We start from the raw sequence: 23,322 nt of genomic DNA on the forward strand, positions 1-23,322 counted from the left end.
TTATTTCAAATTAAATGAGAATATACTCCAACTCTATTAAGTTGAACTCTGAGTCAACATGAGATAATACCAAAAATAATTTTTTTAACTTGAACTTATCCAACCATTATAATGTAAAGAAAAAAACTACCAAAATAATTTATAAAATGGTCACATGATTATATTAATATGAATCCAACTTACATTACTTTATCAAAAGTACAAATGCATAAACCTTAAAAAATAAAAATGGTGTTTAACAATTGAATGAGCTTAATTAGAACTTGCTGAATCAAAGTATGGATGATGTAAACAAACTAATCTTTAACTAATAATATTATTTATTTACTTATTTATTATTTATGCAAACCAAACAAGCAACTTTTTGTTGTCAAATACCATGAACCCTAATTTGGAGGCATTCAGATCAACACATAGACAAACACATGATCCACATCATCCACATCAATATGACTTGGTTTTCAAACTTTGTCCATACTTCCCAATTTTTGCATCAAAAGTAGGGATGGCAACGGGTAGGGTATGGGTAGGGTATGCCAAAACCCTTACCCGTACCCGTAACCCCTACCCCATACCCGTACCCTTACCCGTACCCTTCAGGGTAAACAAAATCATACCCTTACCCTTACACAGATAGCAGGGTATACCCGCGAGTACATAGCTTGCATTGTTCAAATTATCGAATTAAATTTAAATAATAATAAAAATGAATTAGTTATACATTATATTACAATCTTTTAAACACATGTCCATAAATTCAAAATTACAAGTTGATATATATTTGTTTATCTTAAATTATATAATCACATAAAAATGAAGTCTATTTAGGACTCAATGGTAACTCTACCTTTTTGTTTTTGTTCATGTTTAACCATCTTGGTTTTTGTTTAAAAATTTTTTTCATATATCTACTATTTATATTTTTATTTAGCTTCAAATTTTATAAATATCTAGTAAGATTTTTGAATATAAAAAAACATTATAAGTAATTCTCATAAGTTATATCCAATTGAATTTTTATTAGTATCTTATTTTTTGGGGATGTTCTTATAATTTATAGAATAAATTATTATAACATTATTTTTTATATTTGTTTATTTTTTAATTTAATTATGATTCTTAATATATATCTAAAATTCTATTTTGATAATATTATCAAATATAAATATAGAAATTAAATAAAATTTAAAATAATATATTAAGAGAAAATTTGAAGTAGTATTTTCAAATTAATTACCATGAAAATAGATATTAAGTAAATTATGAGTAAATGTTTAGTTTAATAAAATTATATATATATATATATATATGAGAGGGTAAGGATGCAGTGCATGGGGTTTTTACCCGTACCCTCTTCAACAGGTAAGGGTAAGGGAGTAAGGCACGGGTGGGGTAGGGGCATGCCCCTGCTGGGACCCGTCACTCAAAAACTCAACGGGTATACCACTCAGTACCCTGTACCGAGTCAAAGAGGGTATTACCCTCTTTGACGGCATGTGCAGGTATACCCATCGGGTGGGGTATAAGTGCCATCTCTAGTGAAGATCACGGAAGCAAGTAATCGAGAAAGAAAAAGCTCCTTGATGGTGCCAATGGGAAGCAAAGTGTCTTTAGTTCTCAAGCCAGATGTTCATAGCTCACATAAATATATGATTTATATATCATGAAATAATGCCGAAAAATAAATAAAATTTTTTTATAACTAATTAAATAAAATAAGTGGATAAAACCACGCATTTATTGAAAAAGTAACTGCGATGCAGAATAAGAAAACTCCTACTCACCGAGTGATGAGGAGAAACAAAATACCACAAAGAAAATAAAAGCAAGGATAAAAATCTAAGAAGACGGAAGACACCACGGGCATCTCGGGGCACTGCCTAGAAAGTCGAGAAGAAGAGTGTCTACTCATATGCGAGATCGAGGTCGGAGTCAGCGGTTGGAGTTGAGGATCTAGCGTTAAGGAAATTGAGAGGCGCTTAATTTTTAAAGCGACCTCGATTGAGTGTTCTTGATGACTATCGGCAGCTATTGAAAACCAAGAAAAAATCATATTAGCAGTTTTAAACATAATGTTATACGGTGTTAACTAATTAGTCAACAAACAATTAAAATCAAAATAAACAATTTTTTATTCATGGGTGGAAATAATAATGACCCAATAATAATGATCCAGTAATTTTTATTCTCTGGCTTTGATCCTGAATTAATTGGTGGTAAAGATGCACCAATAAGCAAATTTTCACTCAAAATTACCATATAAAAAATTAAATAGAATTAAAATAAAATTATTTTTTTAAAATAAATTTCAAGCTTAGAAATGCCTGTATAATCGAGTCAAGCACAGTGACATTGAATTTTGAATAAATTATGGCCAATGTTAGTTAATATATCGATTGTGGTTTATTCATCTATATATATATATATATATAGCACCTAGTCACCCAATAATCACTTGTACACAAAACATGCGGAGTATTTTTCTAATGAAATTATAATTTCTACCGATCGGGAAAAATGCATCAATGACCACGAGAAGAATGTCATGGTGCTTAGACATTCTACCCGATAATAAGAAATGTGTGAAATACAACGAACTCCTTGATCATAGATAACATTGAAATAAACTGAAAAGCTACACCCAATTAATTTTTTTTTTTTAAAAAAAAATGGATAAACTACTTCTATTAAACTTAAAAATAAGTACAAATAGGTTCCTACCGTAGGATACAAAACAAAATTCCAACAACCACAAGGCGTGATACACCCAATAAATTGTTAGCTCTTATAATTGTTAGCTCTAGATAAGAGTATCACTATAAAAAGTACGAAACATTTAAATGTTGAGTAAAGGAAATCTATCTGTGGACTCCACTAAAATTTTTTTATTTAATGTTTGTGTTTTTTTAAAAATATATTTTTTTATTAGTTTTTTAAATCTACCTTATCCTTCAGATGCTGTGAGTCCACGTTCTTTGCTACCTCTTATGGTTACATGGTTTTCTATTTAAAAATAAAAAAATTGAAGAAATTTGGAGCATGCTCATCCTTGTCTTCTTTGTTGCGTGGTAGTTAGGGATGGCAGCGGTAGGGGTATGGGTAGGGTATGCACAAAACCCCTCACCCTTGCACTCAACCCCTACCCCATACCCGTGCACCTTCACCGTACCCTTGAGGGTATCATACCCTTACTCCTTACACTGCGGGAGTACCGGGTGCATCTCGTGGGAGTACCCAGCTTACCCGTTGTTCAAATTATCGAATTAAATTTAAATAATAATAAAAATAAATTAATTATACATTATATTACAATCTTTAAACACATCCATAAATTCAAAATTACAAGTTGATATATATTTGCTTATCTTAAATTATATAATCACATAAAAATGACGTCTATTTAGGACTCAATGGTAACTCTACCTTTTGTTTTGTTCATGTTTAACCATCTTGGTTTTTGTTTAAAATTTTTTCATATATCTACTATTTATATTTTATATAGCTTCAAATTTTATAAATATCTAGTAATAATATCTAGTAATATTTTTGTTCTCATAAGTTATATCCAATTGATTTTTATTAGTATCTTATTTTTCATGATGTTCTTATAATTTTTATATTTGTTTATAATTTAATTATGATTCTTAATATATATCTAAAAATTCAATTTTTGATAATATTATCAAAATATAAATATAGAAATTAAATAAAAATTTAAAAATAATATATTAAGAGAAAATTTGAAGTATTATTTTTCAAATTAATCACTATGAAAATAGATATTGAGCTAAAATTGTGAGTAAATGTTTGGTTTTATAAAAATATATATATATATATATATGAGAGGGTAAGGATGCAGGTGCGGGTTTTACATGCACCCTCTTCAACAGGTAAGGGTAAGGGTAAGAGTGCGGGTGGGGTGAGGGAGCATACCTAGCCGACCCGTCTCAGCTCAAAAACCTGACGTAGATACCAGTACCCGTGCAAAAGTACCCTGTCAGAGGGTAATACCCTCTTTGAGACTCTGCAAAGCTAGTATACCCGTCGAGTGCAAGGTAAATTGCCATCTCTAATCTTCAATCCAGCCATCATGACTTTAATTTATTAATTTAATATGCATTGTTCCCATCACAAAGCGGTCTACAATTTAGGTGAAAATTTTTATGTTTACTAACTCCTACATTTTGAGTCAAGTCAACAAATCAATTTTAATCTATCGACCCTATTAATGAAACATATATATGAATATGAAAATTTGATTTATCAGAAAAATGGCCTCCTTGTCCATATTTCACATGGCCCAAAAACTTATCCAGCACTCCTCGGTTTGGGGACAGGGGTTTGAGGATGACTCTCTGCACCCACTGACCAGGTGATCTATTAATATTATTACGTCAAATGAGTCTTGAACTCAATAATGTCTCACTCTAAGTTTTCTCATTAAAAGTAAAAGTACCGCTAGATATGATCCCTTTTGGTGCTTGTATATAAATATGAAAAATGATTTTAATTATCTAATTATTTATTTTTTTAATAAAAATGAGCAAGCTACATTTTTACTCTATTTACCATAAATAAGGAGGGATTCGAACTTTGGGATCTCTCGTATGGATGATCTAAACCAATATTGGCAAAATTGACCTTTTCATAAAAGGAACATGAAATCTTTGTCCCTATTTCACTTCAAAGACGACTCAAAACATTTATATATATATATATATATATGCGACAATAGACTCGACAAGTGTTGCACCCCTACTTAAGGGTTTATCAAGGGATATACTATATAAAAGATGCATCGGTTTTGGTGGCCAAATGTTTTATAGAAGCAGTGAAAAGTCGCTACATGCACAATCAAAAGATTTGTATGAACCAGTAATGAACTAATAAATCTCTCTACCATGCAACTGGTAAAGAAAGATAGAACTCTAGGAGAGACCCACCCAGAACCCATTTAAACATTATTGTAATTAGTAATTGGGCACTGGTAGATTTTGGAACTTTTAAATCCCCACCAACACTTTTTATGTAGTGCGACCAATGCCATTGGGCTATGAACCCTTTTGAATTTGTTATTTTAATCCAATAAAATATTTTATCTACGGAAAAAATTATTTAAACTTCTACTAGTTTTGGGAAAACCAATAAAGTGCTTACCAAAAAAGTGTTGTACTTGGATGCCTAGGGATTGATCATCCAACTCTATGCCCACAATTGGGGATGCAAGATTTTGGTTGCAAAGCTCGGCCTGCACACTAGGGCATGTTGCCACCACATTGCAATTAAAAAGGATTTGAACTCAGTTAATAAAGTCTCCTACCATCACATTATGTAAATGGGTTGTGTCACTAAGCTATGAGCTCATTGGCAAGTATGCTAGCTTTTAAAATATACTTTTATTATTTGTTTTAGCCCTTGAATTATACAAAATTTATTTGTTCAGTATTTTTCTCAACACAGGCATGCACAATCAATAACGACATTTATGTGAGTTTATATCGGATGAAATACGAAAATAAAAAATTCTTATAGTTTGGAAATAATAAGTAGATTTATTTTTCAATTCAAAGATCAACATAAACAATAATTTAAACTTTTAAAATGTAATTGATGACTTTTAATCTATTATTGCTTTGATGTGCACTTATACTTTTTATATATATATAAATAGATAACAAAGCAACCCCATTTAAAGGGAAGTTAGGGGTAAACAAAGGCGTGAAGTTATCACTCAACACGCACGTATCTTAACCTTGAATCTTTGGGGTTCAATCTCGGATTCTTTCTTAAATAAACACCTCTACAAAGGACCTAAATGTACGCTTATACTGCAATGGCAAAACTAGAAACAAAATTAAGGAGGTACCGAATTCAATTTTTTAAAATATATAAATGTTTAAAAATTATATTAATTCAAACTTAGGATTATAATAATCAATATTTCAAAAATTCTGTGTTGCAATGCATGTTTCAAAAAGAAACATGTGTTCTCAATTCATAAATTTTGGTTTAGGGTGGAAAAACCTCTTGCATATCTACATAAGTAACAATTAACTCAACTAACAATTAAGGAACCAAAAGCAGCAGAGGTGCAATTAAAAACAACTTAATGCAAATTTATAATCAATTATTTAATACAACAATTATTCAACAAATAAATAACCTCGAATAATACATTCACAACAACTAATCAAATAAATATCTAACAATTGTCCAACAAATATCAATTTTTACTACAAATAATCCAACAAAATTAAACAAATTCAATTAGGTATAAGCGGGTGATAAGTCTCACAATATATAAAATATAAACTTAGAAGAAATCAGAAAGAAAAACTCACGATCGGCACAACCTATAAACAATCTAAAGTTGAATTTCACTGGGCATATGGCACCTAGCCTATTCAAGGGAGAGAGAAATTGTCTTTGTTTTTAAAATATTTTGAGAGGAGTAATAAAGGCAACAAGTGCACGCCCCACAAGAGAGTGTCGAAAGGATAAGTAGGGTACTGGTCAGCGATGCACCACTATAGTGTCTTAGGCTATCTTCAACCACAGGGGTCATGGTTAGCTCAACCCACCTCTAAAAGCATGCCCCAAATTTGGGGATGGGGTGGATGATCCCATATTTAGGGTTAGCTATGATCCGAAATTATGGTGCCACATATTTATTATTTTTAATTAATATTTTTATTTTTATTATTATAACTAAAATTATAAAATTAACAATTCATCTTTAATATAATTATAAAATTTTAGGTGAAATTAATTAATTTTTAATAAAATTTTAATTTAATTAATTTATGATAAATTTATTAAACTAAAATAGTTTAAAATATACTAAAAACAATGAAAGACACATGCACTACGAATTTATAACAAAATACATTCATAATAATATAAATAATGATGCATAGACATTCACCAATAATCAATGATATGTTTAACAATTATTAAATAATTTCATGCTATATGAAAAAATAATTTCATTATTTATCAAGCTAATTAAAAAATTCATAATTAAATTAAATTAAATCATAAATTAAAAATATTTTAGCTGTTAAAATATTTTAAATAATTTTTTATTAGTAATATATTACATTTTAATAAATACTTAATTACATTATTGTTGAAAATAATTAATTTCTAGTATTTTGTGGTTAAATAGTAATAATAATAAAAAATGAGATGTGTAAAAGAATATTCTCTTTTGGGATAAAATTTTAGATTTGTGGTTGGAATATAATTTACTGTAGCATAACCAAATTTGGGATTTGGGGTTGTGGGTTGGAGATGGTCTTTCTTAATAACTCTTTAGGAATTTATTAATCGCTACCGGGAGTAAAAACATATGACCTACGGTATTATTACATGGTATTATTCTAATCGGGTCCATGTGACCTCTGCGGAGAGTTAGATACTCTTTATTTGTTTTAGAATTAAAAACAAATAAAGTGGGGATTATAATTAAAAATAAATAAAAGAGTATTTTTGTTTTAGGGTTTTTTAATTATCATATATATATATATATATATATAATGAAACTATTTTCATGGGCCAAAGGCTCTCCGCCTACGCTTATACTCCATCTAAGAAATGGAAATTTTACACTACATTAACTCTTAACAAAATTAATAAAACAAATTGGTTTAGTCAAGTCAACTAATTAATGTTGGACCCTACACTCACGGGGTCAAGTCCATGGAAATTAGCTCGGATCCTTCTTCAAGTTAATTAGTATCTTTTAGATGGAAGATTTCCACTGTACTTTTTAAAAAGTTTCAAATTATAATTAGGGGGCATTTATATGTTTGATACAGTAAACATGTGTCATTTAATTTCTTGAAAATGAAATGGTTTAAACCAAACGCGTTATGTTTGTCATCAACCTAAATATAGTCGAAGTCTGGCGCTTATTTGAGAATTAGTCATCTCTAACATAATAGATAAGTTGACACGGTCAGAGATGAGCATGTCCTGCTTTTCAGCGAAGGAAAATCTTATATGTAAAAACCCCTCGAAATAAAATTGGCTTATACATATATATATATACGTGCATTCTTCTATCCCATGCATCTATTTCTCTAATAAACACTTGTCAGAGTTAGCCTCTTGGATCTCTCTCTCATAGTCATGGCTTGTCTCTTACGTGTTGTTTTGTTTGACATCCTTGTTGTTTTTAGCATTCCCTGCAGCTTATTATGTCCACGGAATAATAAGCTGCATTGAAAGCTGAGGGATAGCTCTTCTCAGCATTAAAAGCAGGCAGTGTGAGCAGCAGCAGCAGCAACAACAACAACAACAAGCGAAACCTTTCTCTCATCTTGGACTGGTCATGACTGCTGCCATTGGAGGGAGTCAGCACAACCATGCAACTAGCCATGTCACCAAGCTTTGATCTCCAGACCCTTATGATGATCCCTATACCACCACCAAGTAAGTTGAACTCTTCTCTCGTTCAGCTTCACCATTTAAAAGCACCCGATTTGCAGTGAACAACTTTGCACATGCCCCATCCCAGACTTTATTGAGATACTCTTGCCAAACCCAGAGAGTATCTCACCTCTCTCACGCCAGATCCAGTGGAATCATTCCTCGCTACCCTTGGAAAACGTAGCACGCTTGCGCTACTCTCGGATCTTACAACTCATTATTTCGCAATCTAAAAGCTAATCACTCCATTGGCTCTTGGAATGACTTTCTTTGCACTACCTTGCACTTGAGTGGAGTGGACCTTTCGAACATTTCATGGTTGGCTTCATGACATTAATATGCTCTCTTCTCTTCTTGTTTTATGAAACTCTCGTGCTCAACTCCGAGCTGATGCTGGTGGTATTACTGATACTGCCTCTGCTTCATCATCATCTCAACTTCACATCTCTTCGTGTGCTTGACCTCTCTGCGAATTATGATCTGAACATCACTCTCGCTTCAATGGTTGTTCGGTCCTTTCTCAATAGCCTTGTTCATCTTGATCTTTCATTCCCAGTGCTCTGCATGCGTTGCTGTGTTACCAGCACCATTGAGTAGCAGGTAACGAAAAGTCTTGAAGGCTGAGCTGATAACTCTTTTGATGGAGCGATCCCAGAGTCCTTAGGAAAATCTTGGTAGCTTGGAGAGACTTGACTTTTGTCGCCAAAAATGATCTAGACTGGAAACGCATTCCGGAATCTCTTTGTAATCTTAGCAAATTTAGTGGCTTTTGAGGTTTGTCCAGCAACCAAGTTCCGACGAATTCACAGCAAGCGTGGGAATCTAAAGAGCAAACCCGCAATGCTTGACTCTGTCAAGGAATATGATCAGTGGAGCGTGTCTTGAATCCTCTTGGCAATCTCTCACACTTTTGCAGTATTTATTTTTGATGGGACTAGAGTGTTAACAATCTCAGCGACAGAATTGCCTGAAACTGGTGGAAATCTTGTTCACCTTCAGTTTTAGATTTGTCTCAGAAATGCAATAAGTGGAAGTTAGCAGTTGAGTCTTGCGAAATCTCAGGCAGTGCAGCAGTTTAGGAGAAATGCCGCACTGGCATCACAGGAAATTACCAGAGTCGGCAGGCAAAGTCTCTCTAGCTTGTGGGAGCTTGATTTATCCAAGAACAACATCACGGAACATTGCTGGGCAAAAGGCATGGGGGAATTTATGCAGAGTTGCTAGGCGATCGCTAGATTTTGACAAGTACCTTATCAGTGGAGGCATTGATGATCTGGCTGATGGACTGGTCTCATAAATGCAGGAGAGAACAAGTATGGTTCTGCCTTCCAGCATGTTGAGGGTCTCAACAACATTGCGTCTGGGAAACAACAAGCTGAGATACAGTTCGGATTTCCAGAAGATAGGCCAATTATCTCTAAACTGAGTGTACTGCATCTCTCTTCAAAATTCCTTTGATGGGTGTCTTAACTGAAATCCTCATTTTGCTAATCTTGCAAACTTTAGAGACATGTTGGACTTCTCCTTACAACTCGTTGCGAAATTGAGCGTCGCGAGAATTGGAAAGACCGCCTTTTAATTGCAAGACCATCAGAACGTGTTCTTGCAAAGTAGGGCCCTATTTTCCCACTGGGTAGTAAAACTCAAACACAATTAGGTGACCTCTGTTTACATCAGATGCTGGAATTTCCAGGGCAACATCCCACGCATGGTTTTGGGATCTAAGAATTTCCACACTACTCAGTATTTACCCAATCTATCATCACACACATTTTGGAGGGAAGGCCACCGACTTCCTTTGAAAAATTAGATTTTCAGTCTCATTGGATATGAGTTCAAACAAATTTGAAGGCCCATTACCTGGAGCTTTAATCCCACTGCATTTGTTTTGTTGCGATCGCAACAACAGTTATCTTCTGGGTCTATTCAGCTACTTACTTTGCTGCTGTCTACTCATACTCATTCAAGTTTTTCTCTTGTCTGAGCAGAATCTTATGTTAATGGCAGCGTATCCACTCGTTCTTCCTGCAAACTTACTCACCTTGAGCACTCTTTGATGTAATGAGACAATGATATGTCTCGGAGCACTTCCCAACTTCTGCTGGAACGTAGCATCAGCGTTGGTACTGCGTGACCCATCTGACAATACTCGCACTGGGTAAAAATTCTAGTGGCGCTTATGTCCTTCCTGCCAAATCTCCAACTCACGTTTGAGGTAGCATTGCTTTCTCTGGAGATCTCTTGCTCCTGAAATGGCCAACTAGTTGGTCGCCTCGACATTGAGTGAAAACAAACTCCTCCAGGTAGTACATCTCACAACGATGGTTTTGGAGAAAAGCCTTTCATCTTTAGTTAGTGCTTCGCATGAGATCAAATTTATTTGAAGGTGTCATCCCCAGAGCATTATCAAAACTCGTCCTCTCTTTAAACTACTGGACCTTGCGCAACAACCTATCAGGTTTGCATTCCTCATTCTTTGGTGATTTTACAGCCATGGCAGTCTACCAATCTACTACAAATGTGCAGGCAGGTGGTCTTTGCTCTCCATTTTCAGTGAGGTCTTTTCTCCTTATTCTATATATATATGGTAGTGCTCCAGATAGCTTTGCTTACTCTGATTCTCTTGATAAGTGCAAGGGCCTCAAATGGAATACCCAAATAACATATAATGATCTTCTGCGCATTGCAATCTCAGATCCAATAATAATTCAAATTACAAACTCACAATTCAAATGCAAAATGAACAAGAAACTCATAACAAAGACAACATAATGTACCAACATCGTTTTATTGATATAACTCATTAGGCCACCCAACTTGTTACTTTGGACCTGAAAATTGAGAACAACAAATTCATAACCTCAACAACCCAACAAAAATCAAGTAGATATCATTTTAAGCATGAATTTTTTTTTAATATAATATACAAACAAACAATTCTACTTGAAATATATTTTCAGAAAAGATGATAGGACCAATGCTTTCTAAAGCTCACATTATGGTGATATCATTTCATTAACCTGTGCTTGGGTTGAGGGAGGTTAGTGCTAAATTGCTAATGCTTTCTGGTATTTGATTGAATTAAGAAATCAATTTTTTTATTTCAGAAAAAATAAAGAAAGAAAAGAAAAAAGAATTCAAGATATATAAGCAAATGAAAGACAACATGTTGGTCAAAATCTTGTTCCTCCTCTCCTCTTAAACTAAGCATAACTTGTGGAAATTATCTAGCACTAATAAATCATTTTATAAATCTTGGAATATAAATCTTGTAATCTCCAAAATGATTTTGTTATGGTGTGTGCGATGGCTTTTATTATTGAAGATAAGAGTTCTATCAAATTAATTAGATATTACTAGAGGTCATATAATCAGCTAATACTACATTATGTAAATACATCTCAACAATGGAAGAGTAAAATCTCAGGCCTGACCTTAGTTCCTCCTTGAGAAAGTTGATTTGAATCTTCGAGAGTACAAAACCATCTTCACATATAGATAATCATACACTTTGTCAATGGTTCGGAAATAAGCAATTCTTATTGATTTCTTCATAATAATGGTACCGATGATCATCCAGAAGCCAGTTATGAATCCCATTGCAAGACCTATGTAAAGCCATAACATCTCTGACCAATCTTCCTTTCCTTCTTTCTCATTAGCACCTTGGGAATAATGTGTCTCATTAGCACAATTCTGAAGAGGGGATCCACAGAGATCATGATTCCAATTGTAGGCTGATGGATCGAAAGTCTGAAGTTGGCCGCCTGATGGAATTTTTCCCGACAAATTGTTATGCGATAGGTTCAAATAACCCAAGAAATTCAATGTAGACATGCCTGAAGGAATGGTGCCAAATAAATTGTTCTCTGACAAATCAAGTGATTCCAACTGTTCCATATCATTAATGCTTTGTGGTATCTTTCCATTGAAATGGTTGTGAGAAAGATTCAAGAAATGGAGCCCATGCAGTTTGGTCAGTTCTTCAGGCAACTCACATGAAAGCTTATTGTTTGATAAGTCCATGCTTGTGACTAATGAAAGAACCTTGGAGTATTCCATTTGGAGGCCCTTTGCACTTATCAAGAGAGATTCAGAGTAAGCAAAGCTATCTGGAGCACTACCATATATAGAATAAGGAGAAAAGACCTCACTGAAAATGGAGAGCAAAGACCACCATTTGTAGTGATTGGTGACTGCCATGGCTTTGAAATCACCAAAAGAATGAGGAATGCAACCTGATAGGTTGTTGTGTGCAAGGTCCAGTATTTGAAGAGAGGAGAGTTTTGATAATTGCTCTGGGATGACACCTTCAAATAAATTTGATCTCATGCGAAGCACTATTAAAGATGAAAGGCTTTCTCCAAACCATGTTGGGATGCTACCTGAGAGTTTGTTTTCACCAATGTCGAGGGTGACCAACTTGTTGGCCATTTTCAAGGACAAGGGGAGATCTCCAGAGAAGCCATTATTTCTCAAATGTAAGGATTGGAGATTGGTAAAGGACATAAGGCCACCAGGAATTTTACCAGTGAAATTATTGTCAGATAGATCAATAATTTCCAACGCTGATGCTACATTCCAGCAGTTGGGAAGTGCTCCAGACATATCATTATTCGATACATCAAAGAGTGTCAAGGTAGTAAGTTTACAGAAGAACGATGGAATGCTGCCATTAACATGATTATCTGACAAAGAGAAAACTTGAATGTGAGTAGCAGCAGCAAAGTAAGAAGGAATAGACCCAGAGAATGTGTTGTTGGTGAGATCGACAACAAACAATGCAGTGGGATTAAGCTCAGGTAATGGGCCTTCAAATTTGTTTGAACTCATATCAATGAGACTGAAAATGTAATTTTTCAAAGAAGTCGGTAGCCTTCCCTCCAAATTATTATTTGATAGATTGAGTAAATACTGAGTAGTGGAACTTAGATCCCAAAACCATGCGGGGATGTTGCCTGAAATTCCAGCATCTGATAAACAGAGGTCACCTAATTGTGTTTGAGTTTTAACCCAAGTGGGGAAAATAGGGCCTACTTTGCAAGAACACATTCTGATGGTCTTGCAATTAAAAGGCGGCTTCCAATTCTCACTTACATTCAATTGCAACGAGTTGTAAGAGAAGTCCAAATATGCTAAGTTTGTAAGATTAGCAAAATGAGATTCAGTTAAGACACCCATCAAAGAATTTGAAGAGAGATGCAGTACACTCAGTTTAGATAATTGGCCTATCTTCTCTGGAACTGTTCCATTCAGCTTGTTGTTTCCCAGACGCAATGTTGTTAGACCCTCACTACTTTCTGAAGCAGAACCATACTTGTTCTCCCTGCATTTAGACAATCCATCAATAAGATCATCAATGCCTCCACTGATAGAATTGCTTGTAAAATCTAACGTCTGTAACTTGCATAAATTCCCCATGCCTTTTGGCAATGTTCCATTGATGTTGTTCTTGGATAAATCAAGCTCCCACAAGCTAGAGAGCTTTCCTGCCGATTCTGGTAATTTCCCTGTGATGCCATTGCCCGGCATTCTAAACTGCTGCAATTGCCTGAGATTTCCAAGACTATCTGGTAACTTTCCACTTATTGCATTTTGAGACAAATCTAAAAACTGAAGGTGAACAAGATTTCCTACAGTTTCAGGCAATTTGCCGCTGAGATTGTTACCTCTAGTCCCATCAAAATACTGCAAAAGTGTGAGATTGCCAAAGGATTCAGGAAACGCTCCACTGATCATATTCCTTGACAAATCGAAGTATTGCAGGTTTCTTAGATTCCCAATGCTTGTAGGAATTCGTCCCTGAACTTGGTTGCTGGACAAATCAAAATACACTAAATTTGTAAGATTACAAAGAGATTCCGGAATGCTTCCATTCAGATCATTTTGTGACAAATCAAGTCTCTCCAAGCTACCAAGATTTCCTAAGGACTCTGGAATCACTCCATCAAAAGAGTTATCAACCAAGCTCAAGACTTTCAAGCTACTCAAGTTACCAATGGCTACTGGCAACTTGCCATGCAGAGCACAGAATGAAAGATCAAGATGAACAAGGCTATTGAGATTGAACAACCATTGAAGGAGAGTGATGTTCAGATCATAATTCGCAGAGAGGTCAAGCACACGAAGAGATGTGAAGTTGAGATGATGATGAAGCAGAGCAGTATCATTAATACCACCAGCATCAGCTCGGAGTTGAGCACGAGAGAGTTTCAAAACAAGAAGAGAAGAGAGCATATTAATGTCATGAAGCCAACCATGAACATTAGAAAGGTCCACTCCACTCAAGTCAAGGTAATGCAAAGAAGTCATTCCAGAGAGCCAATGGAGGTTATTAGCTTTTAGATTGGTGAAATAATAAGTTGTAAGATCAAGGTAGCGCAAGCGTGATAGTTTTCCAAGGGTATGAGGAATGATTCCACTGAATCTGGCATTAGAGAGGTTAAGATACTTCAGGTTGGCAAGAGAGCCAATAAAGTCTGGGATGGGGCATATTTCAAAGTTGTTCATGCTCAAATCCAAGTGCTTTAAATGGTGAAGCTGAACGAGAGAAGAGTTCAACTTACTTGGTGGTGGTATGGGATCATCATAAGGGTATTGGAGATCAAGCTTGGTGACATGGCCAGTTGCATGGTTGCATGACACTCCCCTCCAATGGCAGCAGTCATGACCAGTCCAAGATGAGAGAAAGGTTTCGTTGTTGTTGTTGTTGTTGCTGCTGCTGCTGCTCCACATGCCTGCTTTAATGCTGAGAAGAGCTATCCTTTCAGTTTCAATGCAGCTTATTATTCCGTGGACATAACAAGCTGCAGGGAATGCTAAAACAACAAGGATGTCAAACAAAACAACACGTAAGAGACAAGCCATGACTATGAGAGAGATCCAAGAGGCTAACTCTTACAAGTGTTTATTAGAGAAATAGATGCATGGGATAGAAGAAATGCACGCCTTATATATATATATATATATAAGCCAATTTATTTCGAGGGGTTTTTACATATAAGATTTCCCTTCGCTGAAAGCAGGGCATGCTCATCTCTGACCGTGTCAACTTATCTATTATGTTAGAGATGACTAATTCTCAAATAAGCGCTAGACTTCGACTATATTTAGGTTGATGACAAACATAACGCGTTTGGTTTAAACCATTTCATTTTCAAGAAATTAAATGACACATGTTTACTGTATCAAACATATAAATGCCCCTAATTATAATTTGAAACTTTTTAAAAGTACAGTGGAAATCTTCCATCTAAAAGATACTAATTAACTTGAAGAAGGATCCGAGCTAATTTCCATGGACTTGACCCCGTGAGGTGTAGGGTCCAATAATTAATTAGTTGACTTGACTAAACCAATTTGTTTTATTAATTTTGTTAAGAGTTAATGTATGTAAAATTTCCAAAAAATTTCTTAGATGGAGTATAAGCGTAGGCGGAGAGCCTTGGCCCATGAAAATATTTCATTATATATATATATATATATATATGATAATTAAAAAACCCTAAAAAACAAAAAATACTCTTTATTTATTTTAATTATAATCCCCACTTTATTTGTTTTAATTCTAAAAAAACAAATAAAGAGTATTAACTCTACCAGAGGTCACATGGGACGATTAGAATAATACCATGTAATAATACCAGAGGTCACATGTTTTACTCTGGTAGAGTTAATAAATTCCTAAAGAGTTATTAAGAAGAGTCATCTCCACCCATACCCCAAATCCCAAATTTGGTTATGCTACAGTAAATTATATTCCAACCACAAATCTAAAATTTTATCCCAAAAGAGAATATTCTTTTACACATCTCATTTTTTATTATTATTACTATTTAACCACAAAAATACTAGAAATTAATTATTTTTCAACAATAATGTAATTAAGTATTTATTAAAATGTAATATATTACTAATAAAAATTATTTAAAATATTTTAACAGCTAAAAATATTTTTTTAATTTATGATTTAATTTAATTTAATTATGAATTTTTTTAATTAGCTTGATAAATAATGAAATTATTTTTTTCATATAGCATGAAATTATTTAATAATTGTTAAAACATATCATTGATTATTGGTGAATGTCTATGCATCATTATTTATATTATTATGAATGTATTTTGTTATAAATTCGTAGTGCATGTGTCTTTCATTGTTTTTAGTATATTTTAAACTATTTTAGTTTAATAAATTTATCATAAATTAATTAAATTAAAATTTTATTAAAAATTAATTAATTTCACCTAAAATTTTATAATTATATTAAAGATGAATTGTTAATTTTATAATTTTAGTTATAATAATAAAAATAAAAAAATATTAATTAAAAATAATAAATATGTGGGACACCAAATTTCGGATCACAAATAGCTAACCCCAAATATGGGGTCATCCACCCCATCCCCAAATTTGGGGCATGCTTTAGAGGTGGGTTGGAGCTAACCATGACCCCAGGGTTGAAGATAGCCTAAGACACTATAGTTGGTGCACCACCGTACCTACCTATCCTTTGACACCTCTTGTGGGGCGGCACTTGTTGCCTTTATTAAAAAAAAAAAAAAAAACTCCTCTCAAAATATTTAAAACAAAGACAATTTCCCTTTCTCTCCCTTGAATAGGCTAGGGGAGTGCCATATGCCACATTGAAATTCAACTTTAGATTGTTTATAGGTTGTGCCGATTGGTGAGTTTTTTCTTTTTGCTCAATTTCTTCTAAGTTTATATTTTATATTTTTTTTATTGTAGAGACTTATCCTGCTTTATACCTAATTGAATTTGTTTAATTTTTGTTGGATTATTTGTAGTAAAAAATTGATATTTGTTGGACAATTGTTAGATATTTATTTGATTAGTTGTTGTGAATTTTTTTTATTATTCATTAGGTTATTTATTTGTTGAATAATTGTTGTATTAAATAATTGATTATAAATTTGTATTAAGTTGTTTTTTAATTGCACTCTCTGTTGCTTTGGTTCTTAATTGTTAGTTGAGTTAATTGTTACTTATGTAGATATGCAGAGGTTTTTTCCACCTAAACCAAAAATTTATGAATTGAGAACACATGTTTCTTTTGAAACATGCATTGCAACACAAAAAAAAGAATTTTTGAAATATTGATTATTATAATCCTAAGTTTGAATTAATATAATTTTTAAACATTTATATATTTTAAAAAATTGAATTCGGTACCTCCTTAATTTTGTTTCTAGTTTTGCCATTGCAGTATAAGCGTACATTTAGGTCCTTTGTAGAGGTGTTTATTTAAGAAAGAATCTGAGATTGAACCCCAAAGATTCAAGGTTAAGGTACATGTGTGTTGAGGTATTAACTTCATGCCTTTGTTTACCCCTAACTTCCCTTAAATGGGGTTGCTTGTTATCTATTTATATATATAAAAAAAAAAAGTATAAGTGCACATCAAAGCAATAATAGATTAAAGTCATCAATTACATTTAAAAGTTTAAATTATTGTTTATGTTGATCTTTGAATTGAAAAATAAATCTACTTATTATTTCCAAACTATAAGAATTTTTTATTTTCGTATTTCATCCGATATAAACTCACATAAATGTGTTATTGATTGTGCATGCCTGTGTTGAGAAAATACTGAACAAATAAATTTGTATAATTCAAGGGCTAAAACAAATAATAAAGTATATTTTAAAAGCTAGCATACTTGCCAATGAGCTCATAGCTTAGTGACACAACCCATTTACATAATGTGATGGTAGGAGACTTTTATTAACTGAGTTCAAATCCTTTTAATTGCAATGTGGTGGCAACATGCCCTAGTGTGCGGCCGAGCTTGCAACCAAAATCTTGCATCCCCAATTGTGGGCATAGAGTTGGATGATCAATCCCTAGGCATCCAAGTACAACACTTTTTTGGTAAGCACTTTATTGGTTTTCCCAAAACTAGTAGAAGTTTAAATAATTTTTTCCGTAGATAAAATATTTTATTGGATTAAAATAACAAATTCAAAAGGGTTCATAGCCCAATGGCATTGGTCGCACTACATAAAGTGTTGGTGGGGGATTTAAAAAGTTCCAAATCTACCAGGCCCAATTACTAATTACAATAATGTTTAAATGGGTTCTAGGTGGGTCTCTCTGTAGGAGTTCTATCTTTCTTTACCAAAGTTGCATGGTAAGAGAGATTTATTAGTTCATTATGGTTCATACAAATCTTTTGATTGTGCATGTAGCAGACTTTCATTGCTCTATGAAACATTTGGCCACCAAAACTGATGCATCTTTATATAGTATATCCCTTGATAAACCCTTAAGTAGGGGGTGCAACACTTGTCGAGTCTATTGTCAGACATATATATATATATATATAAATGTTTTGAGCCGTCTTTGAAGTGAAATAGGGACAAAGATTTCATGTTCCTTTTATGAAAAGGTCAATTTTGCCAATATTGGTTTAGATCATCCATACGAGAGATCCGAAGTTCGAATCCCTCCTTATTTATGGTAAATAGAGTAAAATGTAGCTTGCTCATTTTATTAAAAAATAAATAATTAGATAATTAAAATCATTTTTCATATTTATATACAAGCACCAAAGGGATCATATCTAGCGGTACTTTACTTTAATGAGAAAACTTAGAGTGAGACATTAAAAAAATTGAGTTCAAGACTCATTTGACGTAATAATATTAATAGATCACTGGTTGTGGGTGCAAGCTCGCAGCCCAAACCCCTTGTCCCCAACTGAGAGTGCGCGGATAAGTTTTTGGGCCATGTGAAATATGGACAAGGAGGCCATTTTTCTTTTTTTGATAAATCAAATTTTCATATTCATATATATGTTTCATTAATAGGGTCAGATAGATTAAATTGATTTGTTGACTTGACTCAAATGTAGGAGTTAGTAAACATAAAATTTCCACGAAATTGTAGACCGTTTGTGATGGGAACAATGCATATTAAATTAATAAATTAAAGTCATAGATGGCAGGATTGAAGATTAGAGATGGCAATTTGTACCTTACCCGACGGGTATCACAGTGCACGTGCAGTCAAAGAGGGTATTACCCTCTTTGACCAGGGCTGGCACTGGTATTACCTGTTGGTTTTTGAGCGAGTGCAGGGTCGGGTAAGGGTATGCCCCTACCCCTACCCTGCACTTACCCCTTACCCTCTACCTGGTTGAAGAGGGTGCAGTGAAAACCCTGCACGTGCACCCTTTACCCTCTCTCATATATATATATATATAATTTTTATAAAAACTAAACATTTACTCACAATTTACTCAATATCTATTTTTCATAGTGATTAATTTGAAAAATAATACTTCAAATTTTCTCTTAATATATTATTTTAAATTTTATTTAATTTCTATATTTATATTTGATAATATTATCAAAATTGAATTTTAGATATATATTAAGAATCATAATTAAATTAAAAAATAAACAAATATAAAAATTATAAGAACATCATGAAAAATAAGATACTAATAAAAAATCAATTGGATATAACTTATGAGAACAAAATATTACTAGATATTATTACTAGATATTTATAAAATTTGAAGCTATATAAAATATAAATAGTAGATATATGAAAAAATTTTAAACAAAAACCAAAATGGTTAAACATGAACAAAACAAAAGGTAGAGTTACCATTGAGTCCTAAATAGACGTCATTTTTATGTGATTATATAATTTAAGATAAGCAAATATATATATCAACTTGTAATTTTGAATTTATGGATGTGTTTAAAGATTGTAATATAATGTATAATTAATTTATTTTTATTATTATTTAAATTTAATTCGATAATTTGAACAACGGGTAAGCGGGTACCCTACGGGTATACCCGTACCCTGCGGGTAAGGGTAAGGGTATGATTTTTTTTACCCTGAAGGGTACGGGTAAGGGTACGGGTATGGGGTAGGGGTTACGGGTACGGGTAAGGGTTTTGGCATACCCTACCCATACCCTACCCGTTGCCATCCCTAACTACCACGCAACAAAGAAGACAAGGACAGAGCATGCTCCAAATTTCTTCAATTTTTATTTTTAAATAGAAAACCATGTAACCATAAGAGGTAGCAAAGAACGTGGACTCACAGTTACCGGAAGGATAAGGTAGATTTAAAACTAATAAAAAATATATTTTTAAAAAAACACAAACATTAAATAAAAATTTTAGTGGAGTCCACAATGTTATTTCCTTACTCAACATTTAAATGTTTCGTACTTTTATAGTGATACTCTTATCTAGAGCTAACAATTATTTTTTTTAAAAAAAAAAGAGCTAACAATTTATTGGGTGTATCACGCCTTGTGGTTGTTGGAATTTTGTTTTGTATCCTACGGTAGGAACCTATTTGTACTTATTTTTAAGTTTAATAGAAGTAGTTTATCCATTTTTTTTTAAAAAAAAAAAATTAATTGGGTGTAGCTTTTCAGTTTATTTCAATGTTATCTATGATCAAGGAGTTCGTTGTATTTCACACATTTCTTATTATCGGGTAGAATGTCTAAGCACCATGACATTCTTCTCGTGGTCATTGATGCATTTTTTTCCGATCGGTAGAAATTATAATTTCATTAGAAAAAAATACTCCGCATGTTTTTGTGTACAAGTGATTATTGGGTGACTAGGTGCTATATATATATATATATATTTTAAAAAGATGAATAAACCACAATCGATATATATTAACTAACATTGGCCATAATTTATTCAAAATTCAATGTCACTGTGCTTGACTCGATTATACAGGCATTTCTAAGCTTGAAATTTATTTTTAAAAATAATTTTATTTTTAATTCTATTTAATTTTTTTATATGGTAATTTTTGAGTGAAAATTTGCTTATTGGTGCATCTTTACCACCAATTAATTCAGGATCAAAGCCAGAGAATAAAAATTACTGGATCATTATTATTGGGTCATTATTATTTCCACCCATGAATAAAAAATTGTTTATTTTGATTTTAATTGTTTGTTGACTAATTAGTTAACACCGTATAACATTATGTTTAAAACTGCTAATATGATTTTTTCTTGGTTTTCAATAGCTGCTGATAGTCATCAGCAAACACTCAATGAGGCTGCTCAGAAAATTAAGCGCTCTCTCAATTTCCTTAACGCTAGATCCTCAACTCCAACCGGCGACTCCGACCCTGATGCTGCACATGAGTAGACACTCCTTCTTCTGACTTTCTAGGCAGGCCTGAGATGCCCGTGGTGTCTTCCGTCTTCTTAGATTTTTATCTTTGTTTTTATTTTCTTTGTGGTATTTTGTTTCTCCTCATCACTGGTGAGAGGAGTTTCTTATTCTGTACTGTTGTTACTTTTCAATAAATCTGTGGTTTATCCACTTATTTAAAAAAAAAAATTTAATTAGTTATAAAAATTTTATTTATTTTCGGCATTATTTCATGATATATAAATCATATATTTATGTGAGCTATGAACATCTGGCTTGAGAACTAAAGACACGCTGTTTCCCATTGGCACCATCAAGGAGCTTTTTCTTTCTGCATTACTTGCTTCCGTGATCTTCAATAGAGATGGCAATTTATACCCTACCCGATGAGTACCATGTACCGATGCCGGTCAAAGAGGGTAATACCCTCGATTGGCAGGATACAAATCGGTAAGGGAAATACCCGTTAGTTTTTGAGTGAGATGCAGGGTCGGGTAAGGTATGCCCCTACCCTACCCGTACCCTTACCCTTACCCTTACCTGTTGAAGAGGTGCAGGGTAAAACCCGCACTCGCATTCCTTTACCCTCTCATATATATATATATATATAATTTTTATTAAACTAAACATTTACTCATAATTTACTTAATATCTATTTTTCATGGTAATTAATTTGAAAAATACTACTTCAAATTTTTCTCTTAATATATTATTTTTAAATTTTTATTTAATTTCTATATTTATATTTGATAATATTATCAAAATAGAATTTTTAGATATATATTAAGAATCATAATTAAATTAAAAATAAACAAATATAAAAATAATGTTATAATAATTTATTCTATAAATTATAAGAACATCCTGAAAAATAAGATACTAATAAAAAATCAATTGGATATAACTTATGAGAATTACTTATAATGTTTTTTATATTCAAAATCTTACTAGATATTTATAAAATTTGAAGCTAAATAAAATATAAATAGTAGATATATGAAAAAATTTTAAAAAACAAAAACCAAGATGGTTAAACATGAACAAAACAAAAAGGTAGAGTTACCATTGAGTCCTAAATAGACTTCATTTTTTTATGTGATTATATAATTTAAGATAAACAAATATATATCAACTTGTAATTTTGAATTTATGGACATGTGTTTAAAAGATTGTAATATAATGTATAACTAATTCATTTTTATTATTATTTAAATTTAATTCGATAATTTGAACAACGGGTAAGATGGCAGTCACTGGGAGTATACCCAGTATCACTAAGAGTAAGGTAAGGGGTATGATTTTGTTTACCTCGAAGGGTAGCGGGTAAGATGGTATGGGGTAGGAGATACAGGTGCACGGGTAAGGGTTTTGGCATACCCTACCCATACCCTACCCGTTGCCATCCCTACTTTTGATGCAAAAATTGGGAAGTATGGACAAAGTTTGAAAACCAAGTCATATTGATGTGGATGATGTGGATCATGTGTTTGTCTATGTGTTGATCTGAATGCCTCCAAATTAGGGTTCATGGTATTTGACAACAAAAAGTTGCTTGTTTGGTTTGCATAAATAATAAATAAGTAAATAAATAATATTATTAGTTAAAGATTAGTTTGTTTACATCATCCATACTTTGATTCAGCAAGTTTTAATTAAGCTCATTCAATTGTTAAACACCATTTTTTTTTAAAGGTTTATGCATTTGTACTTTTGAT

General features: G+C 32.9%; 1 protein-coding gene across 1 annotated transcript; it reads right to left on the bottom strand.

Annotated features, from left to right (window-relative positions):
- Positions 1 to 11,115: 11,115 nt before the first annotated feature.
- Positions 11,116 to 15,300, bottom strand: LOC120256177 (receptor-like protein 19). Its single transcript, XM_039263928.1, has 2 exons — positions 11,868 to 15,300; positions 11,116 to 11,264 (listed from the first exon to the last, which is right to left on the bottom strand). The coding sequence occupies exon 1, from the start codon at positions 15,298 to 15,300 to the stop codon at positions 11,869 to 11,871; it is 3,432 nt and encodes a 1,143-aa protein (XP_039119862.1). The 3' UTR covers positions 11,116 to 11,264; position 11,868.
- Positions 15,301 to 23,322: the final 8,022 nt, after the last annotated feature.

The sequence above is a fragment of the Dioscorea cayenensis genome, unplaced genomic scaffold (assembly GCF_009730915.1).
Source record: "Dioscorea cayenensis subsp. rotundata cultivar TDr96_F1 unplaced genomic scaffold, TDr96_F1_v2_PseudoChromosome.rev07_lg8_w22 25.fasta BLBR01001322.1, whole genome shotgun sequence".
NCBI lineage: Eukaryota > Viridiplantae > Streptophyta > Magnoliopsida > Dioscoreales > Dioscoreaceae > Dioscorea > Dioscorea cayenensis.